At 27.0% G+C, this 21219-nt stretch overlaps 2 protein-coding genes and 1 long non-coding RNA gene across 3 annotated transcripts in view; 1 reads left to right on the forward strand and 2 right to left on the reverse strand.

The window, feature by feature from the left end:
* The first annotated feature begins 3362 nt into the window (after window positions 1-3362).
* On the forward strand, window positions 3363-7785 carry LOC136076980 (uncharacterized). Its single transcript, XR_010636737.1, has 3 exons — window positions 3363-7100; window positions 7170-7238; window positions 7603-7785. It is a non-coding gene; the product is annotated as an uncharacterized LOC136076980 (long non-coding RNA).
* A 6893-nt stretch (window positions 7786-14678) lies between these two features.
* LOC124812323 (cysteine-rich protein 2-binding protein) lies at window positions 14679-17091 on the reverse strand. The gene is made up of 3 exons (XM_065791085.1): window positions 16910-17091; window positions 16683-16830; window positions 14679-16594 (listed from the first exon to the last, which is right to left on the reverse strand). Exons 1-3 carry the CDS (start codon window positions 17034-17036, stop codon window positions 14779-14781), a joined length of 2091 nt encoding a protein of 696 aa, XP_065647157.1. The 5' UTR covers window positions 17037-17091; the 3' UTR covers window positions 14679-14778.
* A 739-nt stretch (window positions 17092-17830) lies between these two features.
* Window positions 17831-21219, reverse strand: part of LOC101236599 (WD repeat-containing protein 31) — a 28526-nt gene continuing 25137 nt past the window's right edge. The window contains exons 8-12 of the mRNA XM_065791086.1: window positions 18966-19040; window positions 18560-18663; window positions 18378-18433; window positions 18185-18257; window positions 17831-18106 (exon numbers count right to left, since the gene is read on the reverse strand). Of these exons, the coding sequence (XP_065647158.1) occupies window positions 18025-18106; window positions 18185-18257; window positions 18378-18433; window positions 18560-18663; window positions 18966-19040 (390 nt within the window). The 3' untranslated portion in view covers window positions 17831-18024. The remainder of the gene's footprint in view (window positions 18107-18184; window positions 18258-18377; window positions 18434-18559; window positions 18664-18965; window positions 19041-21219) is intronic.

Below are 21219 nucleotides of genomic sequence, written 5' to 3' on the forward strand. Positions count from 1 at the left end.
CAAACATCACTGACCCACCTAGCAAGACATTACTTAAACATTTTTTTGTACAGATTCGGAATCCCCGGAAAATTCTTCATCAAAAATAACCCAGTCGATTTTAAAATTGTAAAAAAAAAAAAAAAAAACCTACAACCTAACGTTGTTATTAAAATTTCGCTTACGTATTTTATATATCATTATTGTTTTAGTTATTACCATTACTGTTATGATTTTTTAATCATAACAGTAATGATAATATATTTATGATGTTTGTGTTCGAAAGTGTTACATTTTATTTGAGTGTTGTTGACTTTTTTCTGTATATCTTTAGTTAGTTTTTTCTTTCCTAAATATTTGTGCGTGGATGTTTATATTAAGTGTATTTAAGCTCTTTTTTTACCGTTAAGTGCTTTGAAATGTTAATATATTACTTATATTATATTTATTAAATTTATTTTTTTATGCAATAATTTTTTTATCTCATTCTAGGTTGTTACCTGTATATATAGGGTAGATCAAGATGTCCTTTTGGACAAAAAATCCCCTGTGCATTTTTGTGTAAAATAGTAATGTTAAAATAGGTCAAAAATGCCTTTTTATGTCAAAAAAATGTCAAAAAAAGAACTTTTTAAATGATTTTGTTTGTAATCTACTAAAATTTGGAAAAATTATATCAATACTTGTTACATATATATGCATCAATATATATTAATATTTATTATCAATATTTGTGCAAAAAAGGTAAGAAAATATTTGTTTTGTGAGCATTTAATTTCAAAATAAATTAAAGTAGGGAGATACTAATACCTAATCAATAAAACTAGTTTTGTATGTAATTAACTTACGTGGTTTTAGGTTGATATAAAGTATGAACCCACTTAAATTGAGAGGGCTATAAATTTTATAAAGTTATTACTTTTGAATGCTAGGAAGTTATGTATGAAATTTAGAATTTATAGATGAAAATATATCATAACACTGATTTAATTTATCAAAAATTTTCTTGGTACGTGTAAAGCAACATCAGTTTACAAATGCAAATTTGATATTCAAAAAACATGCGCTAAGTCATTGGTAGTCATGGGTCATGGTAAGTCATGCGCTAAGTCATGGGTAGAAAATAAAGACCAGTACAAAAAGACTTCGGAAAATAAAGACTTCAGTACAAAAAGACTTCAGAAAATAAAGACTTTAGACATCAAAAATTCTGATAAAATATTCCTAATAAAATAAAAAAGAAGTTCAATAAACCCTTTTTTTTATATGTAAAAAACATCAAATTAAGAATGTTTGATAAAGTACCCAGAAACATACCTTGTTCTAATAACAAAAAAAGTATGACAAAATCTTTGTTTCACATAGTAAAACTATCATTAAAGCAATGAGTATTACTTATGTATTCAACTATAGGCTATCAACTATCAACTTCAGGCCCAAATCGGTTGTACTTTTTAAAAATCTTTGAGCGTGTTTTTATTTTGTATTTATAATAGAACCCACAATTATTCAAAAAAAAAAAAAAAAATTTTAAATTCAAAACAATTCAGAAAAATCATTTAACTAAACATCCAACTATTGAACTAATTAATTAAATAACTGATGGCTTTGGCAAAAATCTACTATAGGAGCGCTTATTGATTTATGTAAGGCATTTGACACCGATGACCCCTGTATTCTTTTAGAGACGTTAAAACGTTACGGGGTTAAAATAAATATATTATTGAATAAAAGGCTTTATAACTAATAGAAAGCTGTATAACAAGAAATCTGAATATTAAATATTTTGTGCGAAGCGCAACAAGGTCGATCCTAGACCCACTTTTATTTTTAACTTATGTTAGTGATATTGATAATGCATCATTAAAACCTCATGACTTTTTTTTATCTTCATTGTTTATTTTATACAACATACTTATCAATACATTATGTTCGAATTTATTTTATGATCTGTAGGGGTGTATGAAAATATAAGATTGATATTTTTCATCTTCTTCAAGCCCCTGTCTGTTTATTATTTATACACTTGCAAATAAATTTTATTTTATGTGAGATATAATTGTAATCAATAAATAAGGAGCAAAACAAAATAAAATAAATTGAAACTCCATCTAATAATGTAAAAGATGCCAATAATCATGCATTCCTTTATTGTTTAGTTATTAAAATTCTATCAAAAGGAGCAATGTGCTAAAAAGAATAGCCCAGTGAAAAATAAAACCGCGTCCCACATGGGTTCCGCGTGGGTTCCGTGTGGGATTGATGGGATTTATGTGGGACGGATTTTCCCATGTGGTATCCGTATGAAAATTTGTCACCTTAAACCCATGTGGGTAATCCCACATGGGTTACATGTGGGAACCATATGGTATTAACACACATGGGAAATCCCACGTGGGTTTCTTGTGGGATTTGCATGGGAATTAATTTAAAAGCTGGAAACTAAAAAAAAATTTTTAAATCGACATTGCATTGCGTTACGTTTATATTGTATGAAAATATTTTATATTAATAAAGAGAATGGCAAGCAAGTATGTAAGTACCACGAATAATGTTTATCTTTCTTTATAGAAATAAGATTAAGATTTGTGCAAATAGACGTATTATTAGGATAATATAATAGTTATTTGAATATAGATCTTGAGTAAATTATTTGCAAACAATTAACTGATGCAAGTTGAAATGTTGTCAAAAACCAATCTTGCAGGCGCTACTGCAGTTTCTCCCCCCCCCCCCCCTTTTTTTTTTATTGCTGATTATGATAGAGAATTTTATGCTGATTAAGAATCGTATAAAAACATAAGTCTGAAAATTAACAAAAAGTGCTCTAATTTGCTGTTGAAGTTTAAAAATTTACACTAAAAAACGCTAATATTTGCCATTTTTTCATACTCTGTTATAAATAAAATTCTTTTCAACGATGAATTTAAAAAAGCCTGGTTTCTATCAAAAATGTAAAACAAAACTGTTTAAAAATGCTGAGCGCATTATTTTCTGATTTATCTCTAGCCCAAACCCTAACCCTGTCTCAAATGATGTACTTTTAATCGCGCCAATCCCTATTTGTCAGTCGATGTATGTGCATTCAATTGCGCCAATCCCTATTTTTCAGTCGATGCATGTACATTTAATTGCGCCAATCCCTATTTTTCAGTCGATGCATGTACATTTAATTGCGCCAATCCCTATTTGTCAGTCGATTTATGTACATTTAAAAAGCAAAATCTTAAATTAATTTTTAAAAAATTAATTAAAAATATATAAAATATATTATTAAAAACAATTTAATTTCAATATAATTTAATTTTGACGACAATATAAACCGGGTTGCGTAATTAAAAAAAGATTTTCTAAACGATTGATTTCAAAATGTAAACTTTGATATAAAACGTTTTAAAAAAATGGCGAATATTAGCGTTTTTTAGTGTAAATTTTTAAACTTCAACAGCGAATTAGAGCACTTTTTGTTAATTTTCAGACCTATGTTTTTATACGATTCTTAATCAGCATAAAATTCTCTATCATAATCAGCAATAAAAAAAAAAAATTAAACTTATCAGTTAGTACTATATTTTACTACAGTAAGAATGTTTATCATTGTTAAACGTGATTTTATTAGTAACTTAATTTTATTTTCAACATATTTTGGCATAACCTTAAAAAATAAGTTTATATAATAAATTTTATGTATAACTAGTTATACATTTAGTTAACTATTAGGAGTTATATGTACAACTGCATCCATTTTAAAGCATTTTATTTAATTTATATATTACTTTAGATCATATTACTTTGAATACTGGACCCAGAGACTTTATTCCCAATTACACTGTGGTACTCCAGATTAAAAATTAAAAAGTTTCTGTAAATATCCTGTTTTTGTTCCTCAATGTACTTCGTAAGTCCCTTAAGTTTTATGAACCTTATTATATATAAAGTTAAAAGTTAAAAGAGCCTAAAAAAAATTACAGAAACCTCCCTATCTCCCCCTATTTTAATTTTTTTTTAAATAAAGAAAATTTGACTTTCAAACCTGCATTTCTTTGTGGGACACTGCAGTGTCCCATGCATGCATGCTTGGTTTTTGACAACATTAGAACTTGCATCAGTCAATTGTTTGCAGATAATATACTCAAGAACTATATTCAAATATCATATGAACATGTTAGAGAATGTTCATATGATATTTGAACATCACAAATTTAATAATACTGTTGTGATATGTTATATAAATAATTCCATAATAGATTATGATATGAAAATAAGATAGGATATGAAGGCAATGATCAAAGAATAAATTTACTTATAGAAATTTAGATGTTTGTTTATTAGTTTCAGAATATTATATTATGTGTGACCGCGGCCTTCTAAAATAACAGGCCTTGACATCGCGCAACAAAGTTGTTAAACTGAAGGCCAATTTCTAATACTGTGTTTACATTTTCATCTTTTAACATTAGACGAAATAAATCTTTTTAATAAATCTTTAAAATGTGATTGGTTTATAAATTAGATAGCGCAACATCAAGACGATAACATTGTAAGGTTCAAGGCGTTAACGTTGTAAGGTAATAATATTGTCAAACTAACGATAAGTTTTTTTAATAATTAAATGCTGTGTGTCTCTTTGCAAGTCGAACTATTTCAACTACAACAAAAATATCAATTTATACAACTACAACTACAATATCAATTACAACTACAACAAAAATATCAATTTATAAATTCCCGAAGAATCTAGAGGAGAGAAAAAGATGTAGTGAAGCTATCCCAAGAACTGGTTTTATTGTTACAGACTATACAGCAGTATGTCAACTGCATTGGCCAAATGAAGCACCTTTTGAAAGCAAATATGGGAAGCAACGACCTTTAAACCCACCATCTCTTTTTAAAATATTCCGCCTAGTTGTTTAGCCACACCAGCAAGTAAAGTTAGAAAAACTGTAACTTCAAGCGGTTTTCGAAGCATTTTACCAGATGAGTTAAATGATTTTCTAAAAGAGGATGAACTTATATTTGACGATATTCAATCTTTGTTAAGTGATAATAACGATGTTATTGTTTTCCAGCTTAATAAAAAAAGTTTGCACGTACAATCAAAAATGTACAAACTTGGTGTTCCATTATTTATTTGAGTAATTTTCAATGATTATTCATTTTTAGCTAACCATAATGGCACAACTTGTAATATTTTATCTTTAGCTGTAGACAAATTAAAGTTAATAAAAACAAAATCAGCTTTATTTGAAGCAGTTAGATTTTTAAAAATAAAGAAAGTTTGCTTCAGTCAAATATTCTATTCGAACACCTTAATGCTATGAGAAAAGTTAATGTTGGTGAAGTTTTATATACTTCAGATATTATATGTAGAGCATATGAGTATTTTGCTATGCGACGAAGTTTATATGATTGTTTGTGTATTGACTACAAGTTGCCAAGTATAAGGACTTTAACCCTGTTGAGATTAGCAACCAGACAATCTCTAATGGCCTTATTATAAAAGGACAAAAATAGACTTCGACAAAGCACTAATTGCAACAATTTTAATTACAACTATCAAAAATGAATTGTCTATAAAAAATGTTTGTCTTTCTAGACAATCATTTTAAAAATGGATACTAAATGAACAATCTCGATTTTTTAATGAGGTATAGAAGATCTATTTAATATATAATTTGGACTTATAACGAGTAATTAAATTTTCACTGCAGTATCGTTTCAAAAACTGAAAACGAGCACAAAATTAAAAATACAATTTTTCTTACAGAAGTTCATTTTTTAATTTTTTGTCCAGCGTGTGCTGTTGATTAAAAAGTTAATGTCTATTTAAAAACCTCAAAATGGACTATTTTGTGCTCAATTGAAGTTCATTAATTACTCAGTTCAGTTGTTTTTCAATTCTCAGTGAATGTGCGTGAAAATTTATTTTTAAAATGCCCTCTCCAGTTTGGGATTAATTTAAAAAAGTTGAAGGTAAGTTTATCATTTAAAAAATTTTCCTTAGTCACTAAAATCTTTATCACCTTCAATAAAATTATTTTAAAAATATGTGATCAAGGAGTTGTCCTTTATAAAATGTGGATTAGTAAGTAGAAGATTCCAATAGGTGTTAAAATTTATTTAGGTTTGTGAATAAAACAATAGTGAAAAAGAAAAATGTTTTTTACTTTCATTTTATTGATGAATCTGACTATGATTGGATCTAAATTTTGGAAAATCAACTATTTGTGTAAACATTATTGTCATATTCCGTTTTTTTTATTTTTAAATTTGTCACCATAAAAGTCATTTTTACCATGAAATAAAATTCAAATATAATGTATCGTATATTTTCTTTTTTGTTTCTAAGGGACTTTTTGGGTAATTTAGATTTTATTGGCAAAAATCAATATTTCTGGTTTTATGAAATCAAGTAAATTTAGACAAAATCATAGACACCAAATAGACAAAAAATTATGCTTTGTAGACTTATGAAGTGAAAATTATTTTTTAACTGAGCAATCTTAGGACACCATCAAAAATTTGATAGACACAACAAGGACAAAAAATTAAACATTTGTTGTGTCCATTACAACATACAGAATTGTCTATGTCTGTGTTGTAAGTCTATCCATAGACTAGTCTGGTTACTAGTTGAGATATATTGATAAAACTTTTTTTTTGCTTGAATCAACTTTTGTTGGTGTTTTTTATTGTTGGTGATTTTTATTGTTACCATTTTTAGCAAAAAAAATTTAAAATACAGTTATCTTTCTAATATATAGATATATACTTTGTTATGGTTCTGCTTGTTATTGATACTATTTAATATTACATAAATATTTTTAATGAAATTTGAAATACGAAAAGCATGATTATCTTTTAACAATTTTTTGGTTTTCTTTTTATATTTCCGTTTTTACTAGAGATTATTATTAGAAAACATAGACCGCCATTACACCCTACCTAATATAAAAATATATCAATATAAGTAAAAGTGAAAGTTTAATCGGCCTTCAGTTTTTACGGCATTTTGCGCGATGTCAAGGCCTGTTATTATAGAAGGCCGTGTGTGTGACGAAAAAGTAAAGGTACTTTTGCATCCAGTGGCTATTGCACCCAATGTCTACATCATTGAAAAAGTAGGTTTTTACATTTTTGTTTTTGTTTTTTTGTTTAACTTCTTATCCTAATTAATCACTTTTTTTCAGGATTCTCCTCATGGGTTCAAGCCCATTACACATAATATGTGTTGAATTACGCATAATACGTTAGTCATTGTAAGTAATAAATTAGGAAATAATTATTTGTGAAATATTTTAGTCATTAATGACTTCAAACTGGCTAATAATTAAAATTGGTCGACTAATAAGGTTCCTTATTAAAATTGCTCTCTCTCTCTCTCTCTCTCTCTCTCTCTCTCTCTCTCTCTCTCTCTCTCTCTCTCTCTCTCTCTCTCTCTCTCTGTCTGTCTGTCTGTCTGTCTGTCTGTCTGTCTCTCTGTCTGTCTCTCTCTCTCTGTGTCTCTCTGTCTGTCTCTCTCTCTCTCTCTCTCTCTCTCTCTCTCTCTCTCTCTCTCTATATATATATATATATATATATATTTATATTTATATATATTTGTATTTATATTTTTTTTTTAAGAAAATGTTTGAAGAAAGTTAGAAGATACTAAAACCCTTGGTATTATACAAGCCGAAGCGATTTAATTAATTCAATTGACAAAAAACGGCGTGTAAATCGCAAAAGAAAAAATAATATTTTTAATATTCATTTTGGATGTATTGATTAATTGCATTTATTTTTAAATAAATTCATTTTGCAACACGTTTTTTAATTTTATAAAATTTCGTCATAATAGTTTAAGGTAAATCCCACATAGGTTATAGGTAGAAAACATCACATGTAAAAGATCAAAAATGCTACACGTTTTGAATACCAAATGGGATAAAGTAGCAAATACCAGATTAAGTTAAGCCTCTCTGAAAGCTTCGATGATTAATTTTAAATTACTATTTAAGTAATTTTTAAATTAAAAGAATTTTAAAGATTATCATAGAAGCATTCGGACTTTCATTTGTCTATTATTGACTACTTTTATACCATTTGGATTAAAATATGTGGCATTTAAGATCTATAACATGTAGTATTTTCCACCTATATCCCATGTAGGATTTACCACATAAAACCCATGTGGGATTTACCATATGAAACCCACATGGGACAAAATAATAATCTCCACATGGGTTACATGTGGAAAAAATCCACGCGTATCCCATGTGCGCTTTTTCACTGGGAGGAACTTGTTGCTCGAACATTAAAAGTTTTAAAAATTTCATAGTTACTTTCAAACATGCAAAGATTACGCTTATGAAAATGATGTCAACATGGATGAGAAATATAACGGCATGCAAGCCGCATTGAAAGAGCAAAATCATATCTGTATTTTTTTTAGCTGTGGAAGTCATACTCAAAAACTTGTGGGTGTCAATGTGCTGAATTGTTTTGTTTTTTTCAACCACATTTCTTTCGCTGTTTAATGATAAATAGTTAACATATATGTACAAGAAAAAAATACTGAATATATATCAGTAGAACAACGAAGATGAAAGGTAAAAACCTGTCAACACGAACCGTTTTTGTATATAAAATATAAAATCTAACCTTTTATTTACAATGACCTTTATAAACTAAAAAATTAAATAGGCAAGGGCTCAAAGAAGATGACAAAAAGTCACAATATTTTTACAGAGCTCCTGTATAAAATTTCAAGTATATATATAATAAACAGACAGGGGTTCAAAGAAAATGAACCCCTGAAATGAAAACTATTTCAAATAAATGAAATAGTTTTCATTTCAGGGGTTCATTTCAATCTATTTTTATTTTACTATTATTAAAGTTTGCTAGAGAGACTATTGTTGAATCGATACATAAAAAAAATAGATGCCGATAGATATTTATTTCAAATAAATCATTTTTAAATCTTTTATGAAGGTTTTAGTGTGTTCACGTTTATCTTTAAAGATAAAAATTCTGCATGCATGTTTATGTGAGCTACAAATTTTTTTAATTTTTTTAATGGTTGTTTACTAGGTAACAGCAATTTAATGGTTGTTTACTAGGTAACAGCAATTTTCGGTATTAAGTTGCTTCAAACTAATGTAGATAGTTCATAAGTAAATAAAAGTTAGTTCAAAAATAAAAAAATCTAAAGTTAACTTAAATAATATCTTATTTAAAAAATAATTTGAAAAATAAACATAAATAAACCGCTTTAAAGACGCGATTTTTTGTTGAATTACACAGAAATACGTCATTAAAAATAAATAAACATAAACAAAACAAAAACTTTCCAACGTTGCTTATTTTTTCTGCATTAAGTTAAATTTTTCAAGCTAATAAGATGAATGTTTCTATTTCTAACTTAAGTGAAAATTAAGTGGCTTCCTCAAATAAAATATATCCAGATATCAAATAAAATATATACACCAGCATTTTTCAAATTTTTAAAGAAAAATTAATTGCTTTAAGCGGGAGTAACGTTATACGAGAGTTTGTTAGCCATAAACCAAGTATTTATTTAGTTCAATATTCCTAGCTGGATTAGTGACAACTCTAGGAATATAAGATAATGAGTGTAGGGAGAATCCTTGAAAAATTGCCGTACTTTAGTTTATCTTAGAGGATGCAGTGGTCCACTAAATCAAACGCTTTTGATAAGTCAAATACTCTTAAAGTAAATTTCTTTTGTTTAAAATCATCAGTTTTTTGATTGACTATTTTAACGACTATATGCTCAAGTAAAAAGTTTTTCAAAATCCAAACTAATTTAGGTAAAATATATTATTTTTAGTGAAGTGATAATAGGTTCTATTAGAAATTACACGTTTGAAGAGTTTTGAAAATACAGAAAGTATTGATATAGGTCTCAAGTTAGTAATGCACAAATAATCATTAGATATTTCATTAAACCCTGATGACTTTTTTTAAAAGCAAAAAATACTTTTTTAAATTCTTTATAGCTAAATTCATTATCGAACATGATAGAGTTGTTTGCTGGTTTTAACTTTTATTTAAAGAGTTATTTTATGGTTGAGCCTTAATTTAAAAAATGCTCGTGGGAATTGTTACGATGGTATTTGCAATATATTGTTAATTTCAACAGCAAACATTTATAAAGTCATGGAAAAAGCTTTTTTAAACCTACGATGTTATTTGCAATATGTTGTTAATTTCAACAGAAGCCATTTATAAAAACCTATAAAATGTAATAGCTAAGAATTTATATATATATATATATATATATATATATATATATATATATATATATATATATATATATATATATATATACATATATATATATATACATATATATATATACATATATATATATACATATATATATATATATATATATATATATATATATATATATATATATATATATATATATATATATATATATATTTATATATATATATGTATATATATATATATAGCTATATATAAATATAAATATATATACATATATATATATATATATATTTATGTATAATATATATATATATATATATATATATATATATATATATATATATATATATATATATATATATCTATAATATATATATATATATTATATATGTGTATATTATACATATATATATTATATATGTATATATTATACATATATATATATATATATATATATATATATATATATATATATATATATATATATATATATATATATATATATATATATATATATATATATATATGTATAATATGCACATAATATTGGTGTTGTTCAGTTAAAACACGCCTAATGCTTGCTTCGCGGAAAGCGTACACTGAAAACATAGTAGAATAAGATAAATAAATAGTTTTTCAGCAAAAGAATTCTTTCGCTCCAAATTAATTTTTGAATAAACAAATATTTTTCGATATAAAACTTTAATAAAAAAATTTTTTTAAATAACTTTTTGGCCGCGTAATATTTTTTTTCTTTTTTTTGAAAAATGGGCATAAAACTGAAGTTTGCTATCAGTGAACTTAAAACTTATTTTTGTAAAACTTTAACGTTAGTCAATACCTTTTTTTAAATCAAATTTGTAATTCTTTTTTAAAATCAAATTTGTAATGCCAAAATAAGGGCGAGAAAATAACTGATGTTGATTAAGTAAACTTTATTACATACAATAAACAGAAACAAAAAATAAGTAGAATTACTTCTAGTTTGCTAGAACTGATTTTACATAAGGAGATAGCTTAACAAACTTCCAACCTCGTTTTATTAAAAAGAGTGATTTTATTTTTCGGTCTAATCTTCGATAATTCGTTTCTCTATCTTTGACAAATGGATACAATCCAGTCTTCAAGGCCTATTAAGGCCTAGCATATTGTGTTTGGTAGAAACCTTTACTCTCTCTTCTATTTGCAAGTTTTTTGCATCTTTGAACTTTCTCCCCATTGTTGCCTCTGACTTTCTTTTTGCACACACAGGTTATAACTTTTGCTTTTTGAGTAAAAATTTTAGCTTTATTTTCTATGTGTATTTTTCTAATAGAAATTCATTGTTAAACATTTAAAATACACCAGTTGCTTGCAGAAATTGTCTAAACCAAAATCGGCAAGTTAAAATTTTGCGTTTTGCTATAAGTTCAAACTCAAAGTTAGTTTCAATAAATCCTTGAAATTTTTGAAATCTTTGAAATTGAAATCTTATAAAAATGTTATTAATTTTTAATACGTAAAAAATTACTATACAAACTTAGTTTAAAATATTGCAAGGATATCTTTAGAATCAAAAAATTATGTAGAATCAATAAAGTAAAAATGAAGAACACGTGTTTAACTTAAAAAATGGGCTTTAAACTTCAAATAAAACAAATAAATCAACGTAATAAAAAATTTCTTTTTGGTATGTATGTTTCGCCGAATATGAAAACTTACCAAATTTGTGAAATCGATAAAAATCTGTTTATTTTATATGAAAATTATTATATTAATATATATTTATTAAAATATGAAAATTCTTGTAAAAATATATATTTATATATTATTGTATTAATTTTTATATTTTGCAAAATTCGTAAATTCGGCAAGTTCGCAAATTCAGCTTAACATGTACATAGAATAAAACAAGCAGAATACCAAAATAAAAAAAACTTTGTCACAAGATTCTGTATCTTTAAACTTGGTCAAGTCTGGTATTGGTACCTTGTACCAGCTTCTGTAAAGCATCAAGGTCAATTCTATTAGCTATTAAGCTCAATAACGAAAATTTTCCACATCGCCAAAGGGCATGTTCAGAAGTTTTGCCTGTTTTTTTTTCTTTTATTACAAACAAAGAATAAGCATTTCAAAAAATTTAAAGATTTGTCCGATGGTATTTTTGCTACAACCATGCTTTCTTTCAGCCTTTGAAAGTGACAAAACTCTTTGATGGTTAAACATTTTCTTTAATTTCATGCGGTTATTTTGTGTAATAAAAGTAGGCCTACTTTCGCTACCAGCTTTCAAACCCAATAGTTTATTGGGTTTGTAACTGTTCATATATTTATAAACTGCAGCTTTTGAGTAGCCTTCCATTTTGAAATGGTTTCAAACGACGTATTTTCCATCTTCATGCTTTTTTCGATAAAATCGTGCACACGATTATTTAGGGCTTGTTGATTTAGCATTCTAAATTGTTATCTAAACAAAAAAATAACCAGATAATTTATATACTAGTTAATAGAAAAAAGATAAAGTTTTAATTTAATATCAAATACTAATAATTTATCAAACTTACTAATTAATTATCGCTAATTAAAGCTAGTCTTTCTAAAAAATATATTCAATAGGATTATCTTATACAAAATCCTGTTCCAACTTTATATAGAAATGTCCTATATACTTTTTATAGTATATCTTATAAGAGTTTTCAACTCGGGTTGAGCACCAAATAAATCAAGCGACACTTAGGAGAACGCTGACAGCAACTGTAGCAAATCGAGTCATATATAAAAAAAGGCGTAAAGTTTTGGGCAAAGATTCAAAAATAAGTTTACATTATAAGTGTGAAAATTCAAAATGATATTTTCTTTGTCGTAGCATATTCTTTTATTATCTCACCACGATTTAATAATATCATTTTCTATTGTATCATCTCATTTTCTTTTGGCTATATACAGAGATTATATACATTTAATTGATTTTTGAGCATTGTCGATCTATACTTATTTTTTATTATAGATAATTTCCAAAAATTTCTTTGTCTCACAATTGGTATACGTAAAGTAATAAATATTTTTAATATAGTAACTGAATTTGGGAAGATCTAAGTTATTTTTTTTTTGCATATTATTTGTAATATATCAAAGTACTTTAAAATTTCCGTCGCAGTAGAAAGCGATAATCTTTAAATTGACGGTAATCATTAATTAGTTTTCGTCTATGTCCTCGTTATAATGGGCTACTATTGCCAGAATTTTCTCTTGTAAATTTGGTGAGAAATTTAAATCTTTTCCCAATATTTTCAAAACACTCATTTTTTTGTTAGTTAAGTTGTTAAACAATCGAATATATAATGGTAACTAATCTATTCGAAAATTTTCTCGTTCAGTGAACAACTCTTTCCCTTTCCCATAAGGCGAAAATTTCTTTTGTTTTTATTTGTTTGTTACAATACTCTATTTATAAATACGAATTTATGTAGCGCTTTAATTTCATATAATATGAACCAGTAAAACATTGGTTTTATGGAAACGCTCTAAAATCTCTTCCCGTACCATTGTCAATATCACAAATTCAAATTTAATTAATTTTTTATATAAATTTTTGGCATCTCGTTTGCAGTCGGTTTTTTCTTCAAAATCTTCTAAAATTAATTTAATAATTTTATTTAAAAATAATTTTTGACAAGAGTTTTTTAATATACGGGTATTAAAAAAATTTAAAAAATGGCATTTTTCAATGTTTTCAAATAGTTTTAAGGCCAAGCTCGAGGCCACCTTAGTGTTGGGGACCTTAAGGTTTGGGCCTCATCAGCTTCATGATAAATCCGCCGCTGTTAGGAGGTATCGATTTAATATTCCTTAAAAAAATTAAAAAATCGCATTTCAAGGAATATCTAATCCTTTGGATATAACACATATATATGTCCATCTAGTAAAGAAATATATTTAGGGTTCATGGCAGTTTTGAAAATCCATTTTCCCTGAGTTTTCCCTGATATTTCCCTGATTTTCCTATATTATTAAGTATTTTTTCCCTGAGTTCGTGCGGTGGAAAGTATATATTTTTCCCTGTTTATGTTGAAGGATATTACTTTTCCAACTGAATCCTCAATCCCAAAACATATAATTACTATAGTAATCCATTTATCTAAACATATAGCTACTATTATTATAAATATTATAAAACCACTGTAGTGAGCAACTTTCAATATTAAAAAAGATTCAAAAACTGGATACTGTAAAGTAACTTTCCCTGAGTTTTCCCTGATTTTAAAGATTTTCAAGGAAAATTTCCTGACTTTTCCAGGTATTCACTGATTTTCTAAACTTGAAAAACCTTTCGCTGGTTTTCCAGGTTTTCCCTGAGTGCCATGAACCCTGAATATATATTATGCCTATCTAGTAGAGAAATATGTTTTGTTCATCTGGTAAAGAAATATATACATTATATCCATTTGAATGAGAAGCAAAATTTTATAAAAAAGATAATAGTTAATTTAAGAATATATATTCTGTTATTTCTAGGACAACTCTATTAAAAAACAAATACAAGCTGAAATAAAACTTATGTTTTCAATATGTAAACTTAAAATCACCTTTGCAAACGCATCAAAAAAGCATGCTTGCTTCCTGGAGTTTCTTCGGGAAGGTATTTTTCGTAAAAATCTAAAACAAGCTCCTGTATCTTAAAGCCAAACTTTTGATAAAGGACCATCGATGGATTGGATGGAGAAACATGGAGAGTTATGTCTTTTCCCATACATGTTTGTATTAAATGGTATATCATTTGTGTTGCTATTCCGGCCCGTTGCCAGTCAGGATGCACGAAAATAAAGGAGATATATGCTTCATTTAACTTTACATCGGGTACCATAAAAGCAAAGCCAATCAAAAGTTTTCGATACTGAACGACGCAACTAAATTCTGGATATTGCAAGCATTCCGTTAATTCTATACCAGGCCAAAAAAAATCACTGCACAAAGCGTTAACCGCCGGTATATGTTTTGGCTGGACATAGCAATAGTCAACTGGATAACTTTTATATAACGATATTGTACCACATTTTTCAAATAACTCTTTATGAAGTTTGAGTTTAGGTGGCATTACATTGAAATCCCTTCTGATGTAGGGTTTTAATACACGAGACGTATAAGGACTAGTAATTGAATGAGTATCACTAATATCATCTGGATTACCAATTAAACGAGAGAAAACATTTTTAAATGTAGAGGTATGATTGCTCATGCAACGATGTTTAATGAACCTATCTAAAACATTAACCCCTTTTAATGCAGGGTGATGGTATGAAGATTCATCTTTATGATTATTGCTAGTTTTAAATTTCTGATCAACCTGATAGCTTTCATCTAAAGCAGGTGTCAGAACATCAAGTTTGGAAAGATTTTGTTTTAACAAATTGTCTAAATCAAAAAGCACCAAACCCATTTCACGTTTTTGTTTCCTTAGCAGTAATTTTCGCCTTAATCTGCGAGCAGATGCATCGGATTTCAAAACTAATTGACAAGAATTAAGTCTACTTAAAAATTCAATTTCTTCTTTTGAACTTAATGGTATTAGTTTCTTTGGCTTAGTTTTCTTGGAACGATTTAGACTTTCTTTTGTAATCAAAACAGGTTTATCGAAAACAGGAGCTTGAAGATCTTTTTCTGATTTTAATAGCTCGTTTTTTATTTCTGATTCAGATGATTTAACTTCTTCGCACTTTATCAAATGTTGTACTGATTTCAAAATCGGATTGTATTGAACAGATGACAGATTATTAGTATTTGAGTCAAAGTCTCCTTCGGTATTAACAAAGTCATTTAGTTCTGAAAATATTTCTGATGATGGTTCACTTATACTTGGCAAAAGTTGCTCATCAAGATCTATTGGCTCTTGCTTTATCAATACTTGAGTTTGATCTTTTGATTTCAAAAACTCATCTTTTAAATATGAAGAAGGATAAGAAGATAGCATATCTGTTTTAATTTTTAGCTTAGGAATTTTCCAATCTGATTTTAACAACGATGATGAATCAGTTCTTTCACTGAAAATAACGTTCTTTATTCCTTCTTTTGAGTTTTTCTTGCTTACTTCGTCTAAAACAGCTTTACGTTGGCGTTTCCCACGACCGTAATCGTGAACTAACTCAGAGAAAGAAATTGGTTGCTGCTTCTGCGAAGTTGGCATACGTGAGTATTTCTCAATATTTGCATACGCTGGTGTTATTTCTTGAAGAGCCCACCAACCAGTCTCTCGAAATAATGTCAATCCAGATTTAAACAACCTTTGACTATGCACAGATAGTGTACCAGCAACAGTATTAACCCAAGTACTACTTTTAGCACGATCGTGCATTAAACAATTCCAGTGACGATCAATGAACAGGCAAATTTCCTCCTTCCATCTGAAAAGTAAAACAAAATTTTTAATAACGCCACTAAATTTTAATTGCCATCAACGCCATTAAGCTTTATGTTCTTAAACGCTCGTACCGAAAATATCCTTGTCTTCCACTCTCGCTCACAGTAAGATTGTAAAGAACTAAATGAATAACTTGTACCCAGCTAAGTCTTAACCGTATTAAAGAATCACAACCTTCATAGCTACAAGCCTTGCATTCATAAGAGAATAAATAATCACCTAAACCAAAACGGAGAAAATACTCCTTAAATTAATTTTTACATTCTTATATTATGTTTAAGCAGATATCGTTTAACACCTTTCAGTTGAGAAGGCTTCTTGCAATTCATGCATGCAAGATGTGCAACAGCAGAACAACGATGGCATTTGTAATTGTCAAGCTCGATGTTTGCAATCACTTGAGAACAGTACTTGCAATTAAACATTCTTAATTAGAACGGTCTGAAACTATAAATTAAAATTTACGCAAGAATAAAAATAAAATCATATTTTTTAAATTTACCTTTTGGTTAGAATGAATGGTTGAAATAATAACATTGAATAATTAATATAAATATTCACCATAAATTAAAAAGTGACAAAAAAGCTAAAATTATATCATCATAAGTTATATAAATTCAATTAAATTTAAAATAAAACTTCATCAAATAAATATTAAAATAATAAATATTAACGGGAAATGAATACTGAAACTTACAAATTTCACTTTCAAGAATACTAATTTTTTAGTTAAAAATAATTTATTATTATATTATTATAAAAAAAACATTAAAAAAAACAAAAACGTTTTCCTGCAATATAATTAAAAATATTAATTTTTTATTGTTTTTTAAAATCATATGAATTCTGTTTTTCTTAAATCCAGGATGTTAGAAATAAATTGCAAAAAATAAAATAATATGCACAAACCGAAAAAAAAATTAATTACTTTCAACCATTTTATTTAAATTTTTACAATTAATTTAAGACTTAATAAATTTAATTTAAGTCATATATATTATATTCTTTAAATAATATTTAAATTATATTCTTTAAATAAAATTACAAAAAGGAATATACTTAATAAACGAGATGAAATGAATAAATAATTGCAGTTATGTTAAGTTTTTAAGACAGTTCCTATAAAAATTATAACTATATCATAAGTTCCAATAATAAATACTTTTAAAACTTTAAATACAATTATAAAAATTCTCATGATAAAATTTTAAGTTTTATATAAATTCAAAAACAAAATCTTGTAGACTTTATAATAAATTATTTACTTTAGCTTAAAATTAAGTTACTTTTTATATAGTATATATAAGTTACTATTTATATAATTAAAATTCTATTTATATTAAAATAAATATTCTTTGTATAATAAAACAGTAAAACTTTCTAAAACGTCAGTGACTATTTTACATAAAAATACTAAAGAATAAAGAGTGGATTAAACTTTTTCATAGTAAAATCGAACATATGCAAACCATACTCAAATGTACCGACAGCAATTCTACAGTAAAAATAGATTAAATCAAAAGCCATTAACTTTTAAGTTTTAAATTTTTTAATCAAAAACATTTAAATTTACCTATTTAAAGTCATACTGACAGCTAATGAGGTCACACCTTTGCCAGTAGATATCAAATAAGTATCAATGGAAGCTAAAATAAAAAAACTGATCATATTAGTTATACTTTTATTAACATTATTCATATTGTAAATAGTGTGTATATTCGTGTGTGTGTATATAAAATTAAGAAATAAAAAATATATTTTTGTACCAGACAAATCAGACTGCCAAACTTTAATTGTAGAGTCCAATGATGACGTTATTATGCTAAATTTAAAGTGAAAAATAATTTAAAAAATCGCTAATTTTTTTGCATTACAAGCTTTATAAATTTGAATATCATAAAATGTAAAACTTTTAAGGAAAGCTAAATTTATACGAAAAAGTCCGAACCATGTATCATTATTAAATGTTTTTAAAAACTTGCAGTCAGTAAGTTTTTCAGCGTGTGAATTTATTACAGTATACAAAGATTTAAGTTGCCTGATATCCCAGACCTAAAAAAGATATATGGCATATAAGAAAATTGATATTGCTCTAAAAGAAATAAACCGCATAATAATACGTTGATACCCAAGAAGTTGATATCTTAGAGGAGATATAAAGAAAACTAAAACATTATCTCAGACTTAGAAAAGACATTTGATAAACAAATAAACTATAGCTTCGTTCTAAAATAAGTTGTATAAAACAGAAAAACTTTTCAGATTTTAATTAGAAGTTATAAGATATCATTTCCTTCTTAAATTCTTAACAATAAAAAAAAACAACAACTAATGATTTAAAGAAAACGCCATACAACAAGCTCACAGCCTGTACCGTTACATCCTGTGCTCCCTGTCACCAAATTAAATGAACTTACATCCAAACAAGTCTAAAAGTAAAAATTACGATTTTAATTTCAAATAAAACAAATAGATGCTTGATCTTAAACAAGTTTACTTTTTAATTAATCAAAGAAAGTAATTAGTATTAATGAAGACTATAAAATATTAGCTGCATGATATGAATAAAAATTCAAATTCCACACCTCTATATTTAAAAATAAGTGCTAAATCTAAAAAAATATTACTTCTTATGAGAACTGATTTCTTCTGTATTTATAATTTGAGGCATATAGTTTGTAATAGTATAGTATATAATAGCATTATAATTATAGCTTTTATTTCTGGTTCAAATTGGCTAATTATATGCATGTTTATTGCACACACTGGACCTTACACATATATAGTATTTATTATAATCTTTGATCTATTCTCATCAATGATTTTCAAAATATTGAGCCTATGAAAAAACCATAGCCTGAAAAACTCGTGATAAAAAGTGGAATTTCTCTTTTAACTCTAAGTCTGAAAATTAAATAAATGGGCCTCGCACTTTGTCTGAAAGTACATAAAGAATGTAGAGTATCAAGTTTTAGAACTAAAAAATGGAAACAAATAGGTTATGCCAACCTTCCACTAATCAACAAACAAACAATATTCAACAAAATAAAGACTGATTTAAATGAATATAAGTTATAGTCTGCAACTTACTACTACGTAATGATACTATGTATGCAAATACAGAAAATATGCTAGTGCAGCTTCAGTGGTGAAAACTCACGGAAATGAAGGCCAGTTATCACGTAACTTTGTTGCACGGGATAACTACTATAATCTGGTAAAAACTTGCAATATAACTAGAAGGCAATAAAAATTTCAAATATTTTTTATCACTTGAGCCACCCTAATCAAATCTCAGAGGTCAAATATTTATACTAAACACTAGGTTATGTAGGATATACTTCTATTGACTCCTGTTAGGATTTGTTGTTGTTTTATTGTTTACTTGTTGTGCAGAAACATTGAAAAGCTTCTTATGACAACTAAATTTTGTTTGCATCTGCGTTTTTATATTTTTCTTTGAAAAAACACAATTTGTATAAAATAAAGGAATATAACTTTTTAAGAGTTAACACATATATAAACTAAAAAAAAAAAAAAAAAAAATTGTGATACTAATTAAATAATAAGTAGCCTTATAGAAAATTTTTAAAAAAAATATATTTATACACTAAATAGTAAAATGTTTCTATATTTAGATTTCTATATTTTTCCAAAATAATTATATCAGCATCTAAACAATATCAATGTTACTGAAAAATGTCAATATCAAATTGAAATTGATAAAATGAAATAATCAATGCAGGTTTATATAAACACATTACATAATATTCCTTTAGCAATATCACGCCAAAAACCATATGGAGAACAGGAAAACTGGTTTTTTCTTGTGTCCTCAAACGAGCATTGATTAACTAGCTTCACGATTAAAAAACAGTTAAACAAATTCTGAAGCATACAATAGACTTTGATTTAGTCACTTGAAAACTTGAGGCCTATCAAAATACTTATGAACGGAGATGCTTTTAAAGCATTATAAAAGTTGCAAAGGGCGTTTCACACAATTGTGCAAAGTGTACCTTGAAAAGAATTTAGCAGAAGTCATGTCAAAAGACTCTGTGGCAGCCGAGATGTTTGCAGCATCTGTAATTACTAAAAAGGAAACATCACTTCATGGAAAAGCTCCTGTTTTTTCAAGAAACATTTTAATTAAACATTTAGAGTCTTAGTTTGATTTTTTGAAGTGGATATTTTTCATGAAAATATATCATTTTTGAAGAGGAGTCTTTTTAATAAAGGACCACAACTTTTTATTTTTTTACAAATATTAGGGTGCTCCAAGAAGATCTAAGTCTTATCACAAAGTACCATGGAGGAAGTTCACACCTCCTTCCTTACCAATGTTGCATATTGGGTGAGAGCTGGTGTCAAACCACAAACCTCTTGGTTCTGAGCCAGAAATCTAACCACTGCGCCAAGGCTGCTCAATTGACAACTGAAAACAAAAGATCTTGTTCATGTGAAGCACAACATTGGGCTGTCAAACTCTAGTGTGAAAAATCAAGTTGTTTCAAATCAAATTGTGAAAAACTTCCGTTCCAAGTTTGACCAATTGAGCAAAAAACTTGAAAGCCATTTTATGAAAACTTGGATCAAAGTTGCAACTGA

Source organism: Hydra vulgaris, chromosome 02 (genome assembly GCF_038396675.1).
Source record: "Hydra vulgaris chromosome 02, alternate assembly HydraT2T_AEP".
In the NCBI taxonomy this organism is placed as follows: domain Eukaryota; kingdom Metazoa; phylum Cnidaria; class Hydrozoa; order Anthoathecata; family Hydridae; genus Hydra; species Hydra vulgaris.